This window comes from Camelus dromedarius, chromosome 3, assembly GCF_036321535.1.
Source record: "Camelus dromedarius isolate mCamDro1 chromosome 3, mCamDro1.pat, whole genome shotgun sequence".
NCBI classification, from domain to species: Eukaryota; Metazoa; Chordata; class Mammalia; order Artiodactyla; family Camelidae; genus Camelus; species Camelus dromedarius.
The window spans coordinates 34,999,212-35,015,947 of NC_087438.1; the positions used below are offsets into that span (position 1 = coordinate 34,999,212).

Sequence of the window (16,736 nt, forward strand, 5' to 3'; positions counted from 1 at the left end):
CTTATAAAAAAATTAGAGTTGATTGAGTGAATGAATGATAAATTACATAAAGGAAACTTTATGATCACTTAAATCAAAGAATTAGAAAGAAGGAGGAAAAAGATAGCTATTCCAAGAAGGACATTTTCAAAATGCTGAAAAAAAATTTGAAATAAAAGAAACATTTGGGATTATCCCATTAATCCCATCTTTTTATAGATGAAGAAATTAAAGACAATGACATTGACTGGTTTGCCCAAACCTCACACTGAGTTGGTTACAAAGCCAGGAATACAATTAGGTCAACTGGCCCCCACAGTATCTCTTCAGCATGTCAGAATTTTCAAATGAATCACACAACTAAATAATGTAGGAACTTCAGAATATGCCCAAGTAATTTCTCCAAATTAAAAAAAAATCTGCCTTATAATCCTCTTGTACTGTTCTCGTGCCTGAACATATCAAAGTAGCTCTGAGTGACTTTAAATTTCTTTGGAGTACACATTCATCAGAATAGTTAAGTAAAAGACTGACAACGTAAAAACTACTGGTGAGGATACGGAATAACTAAAACTCTTACACAACTGGTAGAAGTTGAATTGGTAGAACGACTTTGGAAAAATCTTTGGCAATATTTAATAAACCTAAACACACACTGGCCCTTTGCACCTGAAATTCCACTTTACTCAACAGAAATGAGTGTTTATTTCCACCAAAAACATGTACAAGAATGTTTGTAGCAGCTTAAGTCCAAATATCCCCAAACCGGAAACAATCTAAGTACCCATCAACAATAGAATGGATAGATTAGTAATAGTGTATTCACACAACATTACATTGCAATAAAAAAGAAACTACTAATTCATGCAATGTGGATGGATTACACAGGTAGCTTGAGTAAAAGTAATCACACACAAACACACATATTTGTGATTCCATTTATATGAAGTTCAAAATCAGGCAAAACTAATCTATGTCAGTACTGCCTGGGAAGGAACACAATAGAGCCTTCTGGGATATTAGAAATGTTTTATATCTCCACCTGGGGGTGGCTATAAGATACAAGCACAAATGAATTTATATATGAACACCTTATGTTCAAGAAGTACAATATATACACTATCTCATTCAAACTTCAAAAAAGCCCTATGTTAAAGTTTTTTGGTAAATAAGATTTTCATTCACTAGTCATAATTGCTATCTTTAAAAATACCCGAATCAGAGCAGAAAGAAAGGAAGAAATAAAAAATTAAGTGATAGTAAAAATTAATTTCAACATTCTTTTTGGGACTAGAAATGCTAAAATGAGTAATCTGCAGAACAGACCAAAAACTCTGTTTTGTCCTAGCTCAAGGACAACTTTTTGGTGCCCAGCTCTTAAAACGTACAACGAAGATGTGCTCCTACATAATGTTTAGTTACATTATTTCACAAAAATTGTACACTGCCATTTTTGGTGAACAAAAAAATCCCTGAAGTGTCACTAAAGGGCCGGGGTGTGGGGAGGGAGGGAATCAAGGACATAAACAAGGAGAGAGAGACTCACTTTATCTACACTTGCCCCCACTTCTGTTGATATTATTTTATTGAGTCACATGGACTCTTACACCAATCAGTATAGAAATTATAACGCGATTTTTTTAATAAAGTACTTTAGTACTAATAAAAACAATCAGTAATCATCACAGAGGCTCTGATGCTACCTGAATTTTTCAAATGAGGAAACTGTGGTTTGGATTAATTTGTCTTAGACCAGGTTCCCAGTATTTGGGGTTTTAGAAATAAGTTCATTCTAAATATATACATACATTCATACATACATACAAACTTGAGAACAGATAAGAATTGTCATCTTTTTATTCTGCCAAGTAATGACATTTTGAGAGAGAGATACTATCATTCACTATCATCAGAATAGACAGTATATTCTGATATCTACAAAAAGTTAAGATATATCAACTTTTTAAGTCTGTAAATTAAATGTACGGTTACTTTGTAACACTCTCCTGATTTTTTCATTTTGCTATGGACTGACATTTGGAAAACACCTTATGCCACACAAGTAATAGGTGGAATACCTGGGAAAACACCTGGGAATCAAATATAGGACTTCAAACTTACTCTTCTCTATCACAATAATAAAAATACGTAGATTAAGATTACAGATGTGTCTGTCACCAACCCTTATAACAACTAAGGCTGTTGTGATTACACTCAATTCCTCCTGACCCTCAGTTTTCTCAGCCATAAAACAGGAATACTACTTCCTACACCTCTCAGGGGGCTGCTGAAAGGACTAAACAAATGGTGAGTGCCTATGAAGCACTTCCTGCAGAATCTAGGACAGAGTAAATTCTCAGTAAGTATTCATTATCATCATTATCACCAGCTGTATTATAATATAACTTGACTTATCAGCAGCTGATTATATCCAGGCACGGTTCTAAGTTCAATACAAATATTAACTTATTTAACCAACATATCAAAGCTTTAAAATGCAAGTATCTTTTGATTCTACATAATCTACTTCTAGAACTTGATCATACAAATACTCCAAAGGAATAGAAGCACTGCATGTAATAATCTCCCTTTTACAGACTCAACATGTACACTTGCATATTAAAGGCTGTACAATAAAGAGACTTGTTTAGCTTTGTTTGACCCAGTTTCCAAACTTATTTGGCTTTGAAACCTCTTTTTGTAGTAAGACTCATTAAAGTACCATAGAACTACTGATCCCTACAATACACTATCCTAAAATAACCAAGAGTTTATATGGAATGGCCATTGCAGCATTATTTATAATATAAACAAAAATTGGAACCAACATAAAATATTCAATGAAAAGTTGATTAGTTAAGAAAACTGGTTTATGGGTATAATGCAGAAAATTAATATTGCAGAAGAGAAACTTAAAATTTAAACATTTATAAGTGTAAAAAGTAAGTTATAAGATTTTATCTTCATTATAATGCAGGGTTGAGAAATATTAACTGGTTCTCTGTGGGTTGTTTGGATTACAGATATGTATTTTTTCCATTGTGCTTTGCTGTGCTTTCCAAATAGCTTCACTGTGCTTTTACTTGAATAATAATGTTACGAAAATAATCTCATTCCTTACACAGGCAAGAATATATATGTACATGTACCTGTGCTAATAAGATTACAAAATGTTGTAAACTGTAAAACAAACTGATGAATCAAAGACTGAAATGCACATAATAATGTTTCATTAAAGTTATATGGCTCATTGTCTCATACTGAAAACAAGGAAACACACAAAATCACACTTCAAAATCAACACCTATTCTCTTCTTTGGGCTTCTCACAAAATCCAAATAAGATCTCTACATATAAAACCAGAAATGATAATATCCAAACTGGAAATATAAAACAGTATCTACTAATATATACAATAACATTAATCTTAAAATTAGAGAAGTAAAACAAGTTTCAAGAAGAGTGCTACATACACAATACTATCTACTGTTTATGTATACATGTAAAGACAATCAAAATACAAAAACATACACGAGAATGATCCCCACTAGCATTGGGACAGCTGTCACCACTGAGGAGGGTGGAAGAAGAAAGCAAGGAGGAGCACAAGGCTCTCACCTTAAAGTTTCCTTCATTTTTTAAAAGAGCACCAGAATTCTTAAGTTAAGTTCGCAAAATGTTAACAACTTCAATCGGGGAAGGAGGTACACAGAAGTGTTTTCTTATTTTCTTCATGTCTCTGAATACCTGTATTTATCAAAAATAAAACATTGCAAGAACTGTATTTCATTTTAGCCCCCGACTGCATCTGTAGATTGATGGGGAACAGGTGCAGCCCTTCTGGGCCTCAATTAGTGGTCACGGGATGGCTCCCCCAGAGAGGCTGGAGAAGCAGCTATCCTGCTGAAAAGAGCCCCTGGGGATCCCTCTGAGGGAGACATGGGCACAATTGCTAGGATAGAAATCCCCAGTCCTGAGTGAAGCAATCCAGAAGTCAGAACCATTCCCAGCAAATCTAGGTACAAAGGAACTTGATAAATGAGACTGTTCTGCAAATCCAACTCTTCAGTTGACGAGTTACTATTAAAATCTGGCATAACTTCCGAGAGACAATGGTGCAAGTCCTACCTCCTTGGTAAGACTGACTTGTCTCAGGGTGGGAAGCAGGAGGGCAGGGTAAAGGTTTGGACAGAGGATTTAGGGTGGCTCCTTTTGAGAACTTGGAAGTCCCCCTTCCCCCACCACGAGCTGAGCTACGACATGGAGCCTTTATAAAGATGGGATACGGTGAGGACCAAACTAGTAATGGGAGCATGCTTAGCTTTAATTTGGATTGATTAGGTTTAACAGTGTTAAGTGGCACAACTTTGCAAAAACGATACTACAACCTGTATTTATTTCTAATAGGCCTCTGGCTGGAATTTGGGGTTTGGTTGGGGTCAAAGGCAGCTTGTTCTTAAGTTGAATTCATTCTGATGCTTGATACACACCTCCACTCCCTTGTCCATTGGAGCCCTACTTCTAAAGGTCAGTATACCATCTACTTGGTTTGGCTGTGAGCCAAAGAGCCGGGCAGCAACGCTTATGCACAAGGGTGAAGGAGAGAGTGGATCAGTGAGCAAACTCTCTCACCTTAAGGTACAAATTCACACACTTTCCCCAACTGGAGCAGGGCTGTCACTGAGTTCCCAGGAGGGCTTCTCCCAGGTGACCAGGTCACAGCAGCCATCAAGTGGCCTCTCAATTCCAAGCCCTGTGTCTGATCCATGGCCCCTCTCACTCAGGCCCTCAACTATAATGATCACTGGGCAGGCAGTACTGAACAATGCTTACTGGAATGGACTTCAAATCCACCAAGCTAGGCTCATTCCCTAGCCCTGACACTCCACTGGTTACGTGATCTGGGTCAATGCTCCGCCTCCCAGAGCCTCAAGTTCCCTCTCTTCTAAGTCAGTTAGTCTTGCGTAAATCAGTAGTCTCTGGTTAACAGGACTGTTGGGAGGATTAAATCATGTGAAGCAAGTAAAACACTTTGCACTGTACTTGGTACACAGTTCCCTATTTACCAGGAATCAGACCAAATACTGGCGATAAAATGATCATCAAGACAGCAAAGTACCCTGCACTGATGCAGTTTATAGATTCAGATGATGAAAACATTTACAAAGTGCTTCAAATTAAGTTTCAAGATGGTAACCACAGCATTAAGCCAAGTATGAGAGCCATTCTAAGCACAGGCCCCATGGCCACATGCCCTTGAAGCCAGCCCTGCCAGAAGTAAATGTGCTCAAACCCTTTGCAGATATTCAGAAATGAGAGTCACTGAAAACTGGGCTTCTGAGACTCATTCAAATATCAGAAGCATTTGGAGAGACGCCAGGGCAGAGCCACAGCATAACTAGGGGGGCTGCCGGCTCCAAAAGAAAAGCCTGTCATTAACTCCATTTGTGAGAAGTATCAGGAGAAAATGATTTTCTTGTTAAGCAAGATGCAGTTACCAGACCCTCCTTAAAAATCCTTCCTTCCTTCTAGTCTACCTCAAAAACAAACCCTTCAGAATTAATGTCATCAGGAGACTTTGCCCAAGTGAAATCCATAAGCAAATGTCTACTTGGGACCGAGCGTCTGCTGGGCTCAGCCCCACTTCTCAGGCAGCATCTGGTTAAGGAGCACAGCCAACTTCAAATAAACAAGAGTCTCAGGGACCTCTTCAGAAGACGACTGGGGCTTGTGGCTCTGAAGGTGCCCCTGAAGTGGCACTAGGGGGCGAAGTACCAGGGTTGTCTGGAAACCCACTTGTGGTCACTTGACAACATCAGATGCTAAAGCTCACCTCAGTGACCAGAGTCAGGACATCATGGGGCAGGAGACTCAGGACACAACACAGTTGTCTTTCCAGCCTTCTCTTTTAACAGTCATTTAAATAGAAGAGCCAAGCCCTCGAGCACGTGGGAATGCCAGTTAGCCTGCTCCCGGCCCCGGTTTCTTTACTCTAGCAGTAGCAGAGTATTTACATGAAATACACCGTAAAAATGTCAACTGCATTCCAACAGCTTTAACACCAAGCTGGAATGAAGGTGGCGAACAGGAAGGGTTCTAAGGCCACAATCTCAGCTCTATTACTTGTTAGCCGTGTGAACTGGGGGAAATTACACAACTTTTCTGAGCCTTGGTTTAATGCCTAACACGTGGAAAGCACTTACATGATCTGGCATGCAGTAAGTGCTCAATAAATGTTAACTGATCTTACCCTCATAACTCATATGCTTTATCTCCCCTGCCCACAGCAGTGGCTTAGGAGTCCTTCAGAATGCAAGTCCCAGAGGACGTGAACCATGTCTGTGTCCTCTCCTGGGACTCAACGCTCCAAGACTGGAACAACACAAAGTCGAGTACCAGAGTTACCGTCTTTATATCTAAAGTTCCTGCCTAATGGTCTGGATGCTTTTAAAACTTTTTTGCTATGAGAACTGTGTTCCCATTATTCTTATGATTTGTTAATAAAAGAATATTTACGTGAATGACTAATCTAGTTGCAGTTAAGACTAAAAAATGTTTGGCCTATGTCATCACTTTATGGTCAGTTTGATCACAGTCACCACACACAAGTTGTAATGTTCACAGTCATTCAGGGTTATTCAGGGTTAAAAACAGCACATTTTTAAGACACAGAACATCAGATGAAGTCACAAAAGTACCTCCACTCCTCTTTTCAAAAGGGCTCATTTACAACTTAGTAGCACCTAAGGGCTCTGTGTACATCACAAGTTTCTGTTCTTGATTGGCTGATGAGTTGATTTTTATCCTGCAAATGGTGATGGATTTGTGCTGATCCATCTGCCTTCTCTCACCTGATCTTCGCCGTTGACACACAATTTTTTATGACGGGTATAGCCTGTCATCAATAAACTAGGCCAGATTCACCAGCCTATACAAGGAAGAAACTTAGAACCCTGTCTTATTTAATTCCAAACCCAGCATACACAAGCAATGATCATTATCTGACAAGCAAGTACCCCAAAACTAATGAAGCACTTTTAGTTGTCACACTTTCAAGCAACTTTGCATGTTAGTGCACAATAAAACAAAGAAGTGCATACAAGAGAAACCTACCAGAAAGCCAAGGAGCACATTGAGAAGTGCCTCCTCCCCAACGTGCCTCTCTAACCTGTCCTGCCACAGGTTCCTGTAGAGCCACCTGCCTGCCGGTCCTGCAGCCAAGGGCAACCCAGCTGGGGGCTCACCCATCATGACTTTCAGGGTCATGCACAAAGCAGGGGTTCCAGAAATATTTGCTTAATGGATTAAGGAAAATATCAGAGTGTGGTTTCAGTTTTATAGGTATTAAACAACCCTCAAGAGAGTCTTGTGACTTCCTAACTTGCTGATTACACTCTGTATCTTTCCATACACTGAGACTAATTTAAAAAGTAGTCCAGTATTTACCACTGAGCAATAATAGTCAACACACAGAAGGTGTAAGAATAACATCAGCCATGTAACCACAGTCCCTTAACATTCTACCTCTGAAAAGCAATGTGCGGTTTATAAACCACATCTCATGTAATCATCATTAGCATTACACAAAGCCTAATAAATTTCATTGCTGTTATTTGGATGGCAGAAGGGAGAAAAAGGTGAAATTCAGACCAACCAACATGAGTCAGGACACAAAGAACTTTTAACAAAAAGGAATCTAGAATTGACCTTGTCCAACCTTTCAGGAAAACCTGGTAGACATGTTTTTCTCTTTCATTATAACATGACTGTTTTCTTCTACCTTATTCAAAAAGCTCCACGCATTGTCTTACTAGTTCCACCTGTCAGGAGAGAGGGAGAGAGAGATGCTGGTACTGCCTGTTGGAATAGCAGCAAAATAGCTACCCACAGATCTGACAGGAGTGAACGTGGCCTTTAAAGCCCATCATGAAAATGGGAAAAAGGGATGCAGTGGGCCATGGAGATTCCCTCTTCAACTAGAAAACCGAGATTTTTATATTTAAATTGCCACCGAGGCTAAACAGATAATATCTTGAGAAACTTAAAAGTTAACAAGAAAAGATACATTTTGCATTCCCCAGAGCCAAACACCTAATCCAAACAGATTTTATCTTGTCTTAGTTTAGAAGCTGGAGAGAAAAAAATTGTCCTTTCTGTCTCATGTTCATTCAATTTAACAAATAAAGACTGGGCACCGGGTGATACATATAATTATTTAGGAGAAGCAAATTACTGCTATTTCCCTAAACTGATATCAAAAACTGTCTTAAATATTAAGGCACTATCGCTCACCTTATCTGTCACCTCTAATTGAGAGCATTTAAGAAATCCACAGCAGCCTCTACGATCAGAGAGCTTCATCGTCTGTTTTAATATCCCCAGCCTTTATTAAAAGCTGTTAAAAATAGCATCTCTGACTTTCTGTCATTTCTCTTCCTTTGCACTCCCCTCCAAATAAAAAAGGTTAAGTGATGACATCCAGTTCACAGAACAATGGACAATACAGACTCACACACAACTCCCTCTTCTAGCTTCCAACAGCAACAAGAAAAGTCAAACATTGATTAAAAAGAAGAGATGGCACACACATTATTCCCGTCAAGTGCACGGACGGGGCTCTCACTCTAGTCCACAAGCTCAGCAAAATCTGAAGAGTCCAAGTTGGAATGAAAGGAGCCTGTTTTCTCTGACAGATAAGTAAAAGAACTTGGGAATTGATTTTTAAAATAGTATCTCAGATAACAAAACTGATTTTCATTTTTTAGAAACTGGTTTTTAATAAACACCAGATAAAGATTTTGTACAAGCAAACGAAGTCCATACAAAAGGTAAGCTGAAAGGAATAACATGGAACATCATTTTCTCTGAGAGCTGATAAGCAAAAAGTCAACAGAAAGACCACCTAAGGAGGGTTTTTTCCCTTAATATTTAAGGATTTCCTGAAGTCTTTTTGCAGCAGATACTTGGCACTCTCATAAGAACTGAATTATTTCCTTTAAGAGCTTTTTTCTCACTGCCAATGATGAGCAAAATGATTTTTATGGGACTGTTTCACTGCAGTCATGAATTTTTTTAAAAAGCATAGTTAAGGTGGCAAAATAATGAGTTTTTAAAAAATAGGAACGCATAGGATATGTGGAGGAGTGGCAGGTAAAACAAAAAAGACCTGTCAAATTTGGGACCCACTGATTTTTTTACACAAAAACTGTTAGTAAATTGACAAAGTTAATCCGCTTTTAAGGAAACCCAGAGCCCCACAAACATTCATCCACCCATCCTTGGACTCTCCATCCAGAAATTAGCCTGAGTAATTAACCAGAGTCTTCAATTTTTTTTTTCCCCACTAACTGCTTTAGTGGGTTTGGCACCTCAAAGACAGCAATGTGATGCAATTTGCAGATTTATAATCCACCCAGGAAATAGAGAAAATAATAAAACGATCAGAACTATATGACTTCCTCTCAAGGAACTACTAATTAAGTATCCAAAATTACATTTCAGTAGTATAGGTAATGTAACCCTTTCCTACTCAGTAATTATCCTCAACAAACTTTGGCTTTAATTCTGGCAAACTCCAAGACAAAACCATAGTACTGTATTTTAAGACAAGCTACAAAATAATCAGTTACTTAATTCAGAAAATAATATTTAAGAAACATTTGGCAACTCTCTTTACCTACACTTTGGCACTCTGCATTTTAAAGAATGCTCCTAATCAGATAAACCCCTTAACCAGGTCCAGTAGTGGGTGGATAACGTCCATTTATCACAAAGATAGAGGAAGTTACAGACACCAGGGAATGAGCAAAACAGAACTTGAACCCAGAATTTTTGACTCCCCTTCGTTCACAAGGTCATGCATTAACTGCAGTCAGCAACCCTCCCCACGAGACCATCAAACCATGAAGGTTTAGGGGAAGCAGTTCCTTTCTATAAACTAAAATTAAGCCCAAATACAAGAGAGCATTACAAAGCCAGTCCTTGTCCAGCGTTTCCTGATCATAGAAGCAGTCACAGTCTTTCTCAGTACAGCATTAAGTGTGATTCCTAGAAGGCACTGGCAAATCCCTGCCAGGCCAATCTGCAGTCAGAAACCAAACTGCATGTGTTCAACAAGATGACAGGACGGTCAGTGTTTTAACCATCTACTTCAACTCTACAATGCAGTAGCGATTCCGGCTAACAGGTTAAACCTGGTAATTGTTTAGGATCGAACACAGCCGATGTCAATGAGGATCCCCGTGGACACAAACAAGCAGCTCTGGGGAAATACAATTTCTGGAACAATACATGGTGCTTGCATAATTACACACACACACACACAGACACACAGACACACACAGACACACACACACACACAGACACACACACACACGTCCATTTTTAAACTTACATTCAGTCCCAGCATTGTGCTGGTACTTTTCTCATCTCAACTTCTCAGCACAAGCCTGGCCTAAAAGCACAAGAGCCAATCTGTGCGCAGGGTAAAGGCGGCATGCGCCCACAGCAGGAACGGTGAGGCAATGCCTGCCCCTACCAGTCCTGTTCTAGCCGGGCTGCGGTGCAGTTTAGTCCCGTCTACTTCATGGTAATATGCTTTTAAAACCCCGCCGCGACCGAGGTCATAGCTTTAGAGATCTAATAACAACCAAATGACCGGAGCTGCCGGGCACTTAGTAAGCCATTCTGGTTATGGCTCTTTAATAGTACCTGGAGTTCTGCTAAAGTCAGAGAGGAAAACTCCTGTTTCCTCCGAAAGAAAGTCCTTTGCAGGAGCGCACAGAAAAGCAAAGAACCCGACCGCGGTCATGGGACGCCCCGCCGCCGCGGCCCCATCTCTCGGGGAGACCCCGTGCGACCCTCGCCCCACAGCACCGCTGACCCGGGCCACACCTTTACCTGTCAGCTCCACCGCCCCCGCGGACCTGCGGCCCCGCCGTCTCGGCTGCCGCCCCTCCGAGTCCCGGCACAGCTCTAGAGCAGGCTACGGGAGATAGAACCCCAAAGGCATCCCATCCCAAAGAAAGAAAGCAAAAAGGCTGTTCCTCCAGGCGGAGGGACAACGGGCACGTCGGGGTCCGAAAGGCGACACGCCACCCCTGCCCCGCACCTACCAGATAATCCATGTACAGAAACGCCTCAGTTATCCTGAGATCAGACATCCGGCAGCCTAAAGCATCCGGAACGGCTCCGAACCCGGAAAAAAAACCCAGCGTCTCTGGCTGCGAGCGAGCAGCCCCTGAAAAAGCCAGCAACAACGAAAATAGCCGACAGCAGCCGAGGGGCCGAAGATTACACAAGGGGCGCGGCGATTGGCCGGGCGGGCGGGCAGAAGGAAAGCAGAGCGCTCATTGGCTGCGGCGCCTATAAAAGGCAGGCCACTGCGGGTGGCCGGAGAGAAGCGCGGGAGCGGCGAGGGCGCTGGTTCCTGTGAGGAGGGCGGAGGGGCGGGGGCTGGGGAGGCGCGGGCGGAAGAGCTATACGGGAAAAGCGGAAAATCGGGTGGTGCTGCCACCGCCCGAGTTCTGTGTGCTTCCGTAGCCTCTAACTTGGGTAGATCGGAGCCGAACTAGGGCTCCAGTGCGGGAGAGCCTTAGTGTTTCCTCCCAACTCCCCAGTAGGAAGCTAGAGCTGAAACGTGGGAGGCGTGGTAGCCACCGATACTTAATTCCCCTCTCGCTAGCGGTTTCCCTAAGGCCCTGTGGCCTCGAGACGGTACCGTAGGAGTGATTGGAAAGTGTGATTGGGTACTCTGAGCTGGCAAGCCTGTGACTCGGGGACGACCCCTCCCCACCTTCAGAATATGAAGCTGCGAAGGCGGACACCCTCCAGCCTGATACCCCTGGGGATATATAGAAGCCCCCCCGCCCCGCGTGGCCAGAGGTGACTCAGGAGGCTCCCTTTTATCAGAAGGCTAGATTGTCCCAGGGGAATTTGCTCGCCACCGTGGTGAGAGGAAAAGAAAAAAAGTTAAGGGACTCTGTAGACTTGTCTGTAGACTTGAGACACTCGGGAAACATCAGCTGATCAGTTCTTTGCGGGCTTTGTGGCCAGTTACACTGTGCACAAATCTATTGCTCCTGAAGAAAATGAGCAATAAAGAAGCGCTCTGAGAAGACCTGAGTAATAGTGTTTGTGACCCAATGTCATTATAAAAGATAGAAGTATCTATAAGCAGGTGCACTTGAGACGTGCGTTTCCTGGTCAATAATGTGGAAACTGGCGTTGGGATTTCAATATTGCGTTAGGCTTGCAAGTGGGGTAGCCTGAATCAGACCAAAAACCGGGATAGGCACACTCCACGCTCTTTTTTTTTTTTTTTAAAGATTCAGGCTATGAACAACTAACAATGCCAGACACACCTATCTTATTAGGCTCAGGTGACTTAAGTGCCACCACCCCCACCAACCAGCCTTTGAGAAGGATGAGGGATGGCTCTCACCTGTGTTAATAATTAGGGCTTCCTTACAATAACGTTTAGAGTCAAACTTGATCAACTGAAATCTTTCTGAAGAGACTGCCTGACTGTATATAACTGTTGTTTTAGAGGTTGAAGCTTTATTTTCCCCCTAACTTGGCACCTTCCTTTTTTGTATCCTCAGGAACAGATTTCCATCAAATAAGCTTACCTGAGGCTGCTGAAACATTTCTGTGAGATAACAATGGAATTCACCCTAGAGGTGCAGATAACCCAGAAGGGAGTGTAGCTCTTTAGAGGGGGCTCCAGATTGGTGATCCATGTGATTTGGAGCATCCCATCCCATCTCTCTGAACTTGTTTCTTTCGCTGCAAAATGAGAATTCTTATGGCCAGAGGGTTTGTTTTTTTTTTAACTAAAGGCCTATAAATATATACACACTCAGTACAGAGCTTGATTTTGTTAATCAATTTACAGACAATGGTATATGTGTAAGTAAGACATTATACTTATGAAGAAATTACATGAGTTTTTGTCTGTGTAGGAGCTAACTAGACTCAATAGCGTCAAACCATTAGATCCAACTTTGATTGTTACTGGCATGCTGTGAAGTCAACACATATAGGTTTATTAGAGATTTTGACCTGGATTCTGGAGGTGACGATCCACTATAAACCTATAGCACAACTGGTCCAAACTAACTGCAGAAGTTAAAGGCATCTCAAACTTGCTAGCAAAAGTAATTCAAATGGACAAGAAACTATTTGAATTTTTTTCTTTCTTTCTTTCTATGGATAAACACATTGCAAATAAGAATAAAGGGCTAGAGTTAGCAAAGAGACAACTTTTGGTCCATTGTCTAACCAATAAACACTCTTGAGAGGCCTGTGAGTTTTTATGCAAGGGAATATCACCGCTCAGGCACAGCTAGCTCCTGCCTTTCTTTAAAGCTAACCTTAGAGAAAAAGAATCGTGAACAGAAGGTCATCAGGCTAAACATAGTTCATGCTTCCTCTGAGAATGAATAAGCAAGGAAATGAACTTTTCAAAGTTCCAAAGGCTGCACTCACCCCATTCCACACCATTTGCATATTCATTCTGACTGGCACCAAGGAAAACTTTGTATTCAGTGTAATGTATTAAAAGAATCATATTGCCTTTTGAAAAAGGATCTTTGTAAAAACCCTGACGCTTCAGAACTCCATATGAAGCGCATTTTTCCAGCTGTGTGTTAACCTTCTGGGATGCTAATGTGTCCACTCTTGTGCAGGGGAAAGAGGCTAACTTGATTATGTTGGTATGAACAGATAATACACTACCTGCGACCTGAAGCTGTTCTTAGCTGATAGTTGGCATAAGTAATCACCCCCAATACATGCTTCTAAAGAAGTGTAGAGAGGTTTGAATTACATTCATTCAACCTTCCCCACTATCTGCCAAGTAACAGGCTGCAGTCTTGAATAAGACATGATCTCATTAACGTAGTACTGCCTTTGCTCTCGGTAAGGGCCCTCTTCCAGATGCCTAAGAAAACATGTATTAACTCATGAGGCAGTTGCATTACTACACAGGTTTTGAAGAGGCCATGACTGATGCTTGTCAAAAACAAGGAGAAATTCTTTTGACAGTCTATACTTTACAATTTCTTTAAGACTGCTGGCTAGCCAAATTTGGAGGGAATTTTTGTTAAAGTGTTACTTGTAGGAAACAAAAACAGAAATGCATTTTTGCAACTTAGTCTCCCAAATTCTACCATCCAGAAAAACCAACATTAATGGCTATTTCCATCTACTCCTTGTTTTATTGTTCATTTGATATATAAAAACACAGAAGAATACTGTCTTTACTAGTTTTTTTTTATCATGCACACTCAATTAAGTTCACTGTATCATGAAACCCTTCATAAATGTTTAATGGCTACATAAGACTATTGTATAAATTACTATGTTAACAAGTCCTCTCTTAGATATTACTGTTATAAATATTGCAGTGAATGTTTGCTTATAAAATCACATCTCTTCATCCTAGAGATCATTTCTAGCAATGCAATTACTGCTACAAAGAGTACATGAGCATCTTTAATACTCATGTATTAGCTTCTAGTCTTCTTTCCTCTACCCCAGCTCCAAAGTAGGGAGTGCTTACCTTGCTTCATTCTTGCCTTGATTGAATCTATTATTCCTTAATAGCTGAGATAACGTCTTTCATAAGAATAACTCTTAAGCCAAGTAGAAGTGTGCAGACACTGAATTCTACAGGAGTCATCGGACACACTGTTTGCTCATTTACTACATCTGGTAACTCCTATGACTTTAAAATTCTCTTCTAAGCCCTGCCTAAGTTCTAGAGTGGGGAAAGCCAGCAAAAAGCGGATTCTTGCTTCAGAACTCCCACCAGCTCAGAAATAAGAAGCACCTGATTCTCTGAACTGAGAAAGACTGAAAACACAAGACAGCTGTGAGTCTTTAAAAGGCTCATTTTAGCCCACCAATCTGCCTCACTCCTCAACGCCAGGTCACCACCCCATTAGCTCCCCAAAGACCAGACTGAAAGTTTACTCCTGAGGTTAAACTGGAGAGGGCTTGACCTTAGAGACACCAGGTAAGACAAAAAAGCAAAGAGTAAATTCAATACAGGTAGAAGAAGGCTGAGGAAATCATCCAAAAAGATGAGAGGCTGCCGAGCAAAGAAAATTAGCATATCATCAACCTGGAGGCCTGAAAATCAGATGTTTCAAATGAACAAAGGAAAACAAAGGCAATGGTGGGAAGCAATTATCAGATAATTCTAGCAAACATTCCACATCCCAAGACTGCATTTCCAGACCGCAAAGACCACAAATGACCAGAACATTGAATGAAAAAAAGACACATTACCATTAAAGAAACAGCAATTTTAAAACCTTACAGAAACACCATGCCAGACGTTTTACCAGCAAGTTTACGAAACATTCCAGTAACAAAAAATTCCAACCTTAAAACTGCTCGAGTGGGTTTCTTTTGAGGCCTCGCTCCTCAGCTGGCAGATGGCTCCTTACGCGGTCTTTCCTCTGCCCACGCGCGTCCTCCGTGACTCTCCGCGTGTCCTCATCCCTCCCTTTATAAAGACTCCAATTACGTCGGAATTAGGGCCCACCCTCACTACCTCGTTTTAACTAAATTACCTCCTTAAAGCCCCTATCTGCATATCCAATCACTTTCTGAGGTACAGGGAGTTGGGGCTTGAACATGTGAATTTCGGGGTGGGGGTAAGGCAATTCAGCGCATAGCAACATTCCCAGTTGGCAATTTAAGAAGAAAAGGGAATTTATTCGGATTGTGAGGGATATTTACCAAAAATTTAGGCACACATATTCAATAATGAAACATTTAAAAGCCTTTGCTTTAAAATCAGAAAAGACAAGGTTGCCAGTTATCACTGCTTCTGTTACATTATCCTGAAGGTCCTGGATGGCATAATCAGACCAAAAATATGAATAATAAAGATGGAAAGAAAGAAACAACTCATCTGCAGATAAAATACAAATCTACATAGCCATTATTAAAATGAAAATGAAATCTTGTTACTCCTTAAAAATCAATATAAAATATGTCTCTAGTTTCTCAGCAACAAAGTTAGGAGATCTTTTTTAAAATAACCTTTAAAATAGAAATTTCAAAAACACCTAAGAATAATTCTTTCAACTATAAGATTTTGAGAGAAATCTAAAACCTGAATATATATGATGTTCATGGATAGAAAGACTGCTGCAGAGATATGAATTCTCAAATTGATATATCAATTCAAAAATTGTAACATTCAAAATCACAGAGGATGTTATACAGAACACTACTTAACTACCCTTAATTTGAGAAGTGCCCTCCTCTTTGTGAACAAAGCACTTATCTTCTGTGTATTTATATACTGGCATTTAACATACTGTCTTGTGTGTAGTTGTTAATAGTCTAGATGCTATATAGCCAGTCTACCAGGGTTGGAATTTTGGCTTTACCTCTTTCAAGTTCTGTGATCCCAGGCATGTTACATAACTTCTCTGTAACTTTTTTACCCTGTTTTATAGGTAAGGAAACAAATGCCTACATCACTGGGTTATTAGGATTAAGAGTTAATGTCAGACACGTAAACAGAACCTGGCACACAGTCAGCATTATGTAACTGTTGGATGCTGCTGCTGTTTCTGTTTTCTCCCTTACCAGGCTGGGTTCCTCGGAGGAAGAACACCGCTTCTCAATGGACTGCACAGCCTCAGAGCCTACTCCAGTGCCAGGAACGTGTGTGTGTGTGTGTGTGTGTGTGTGTGTGTGTGTGTGTGTGTGTGTGTGTGTGTGTGTGTGTGTGT

The 16,736-nt window shown here is 40.8% G+C and overlaps 1 protein-coding gene across 2 annotated transcripts in view; it reads right to left on the minus strand.

Moving 5' to 3' along the window:
* Positions 1–11,243, minus strand: part of ARL15 (ADP ribosylation factor like GTPase 15) — a 379,383-nt gene extending 368,140 nt beyond the window's left edge. For both annotated transcript variants that reach the window (XM_064480591.1, XM_010977777.3), the window contains exon 1: positions 11,094–11,243. In XM_064480591.1, the coding sequence (XP_064336661.1) occupies positions 11,094–11,141 (48 nt within the window). In that variant the 5' untranslated portion in view covers positions 11,142–11,243. The remainder of the gene's footprint in view (positions 1–11,093) is intronic.
* Positions 11,244–16,736: the final 5,493 nt, after the last annotated feature.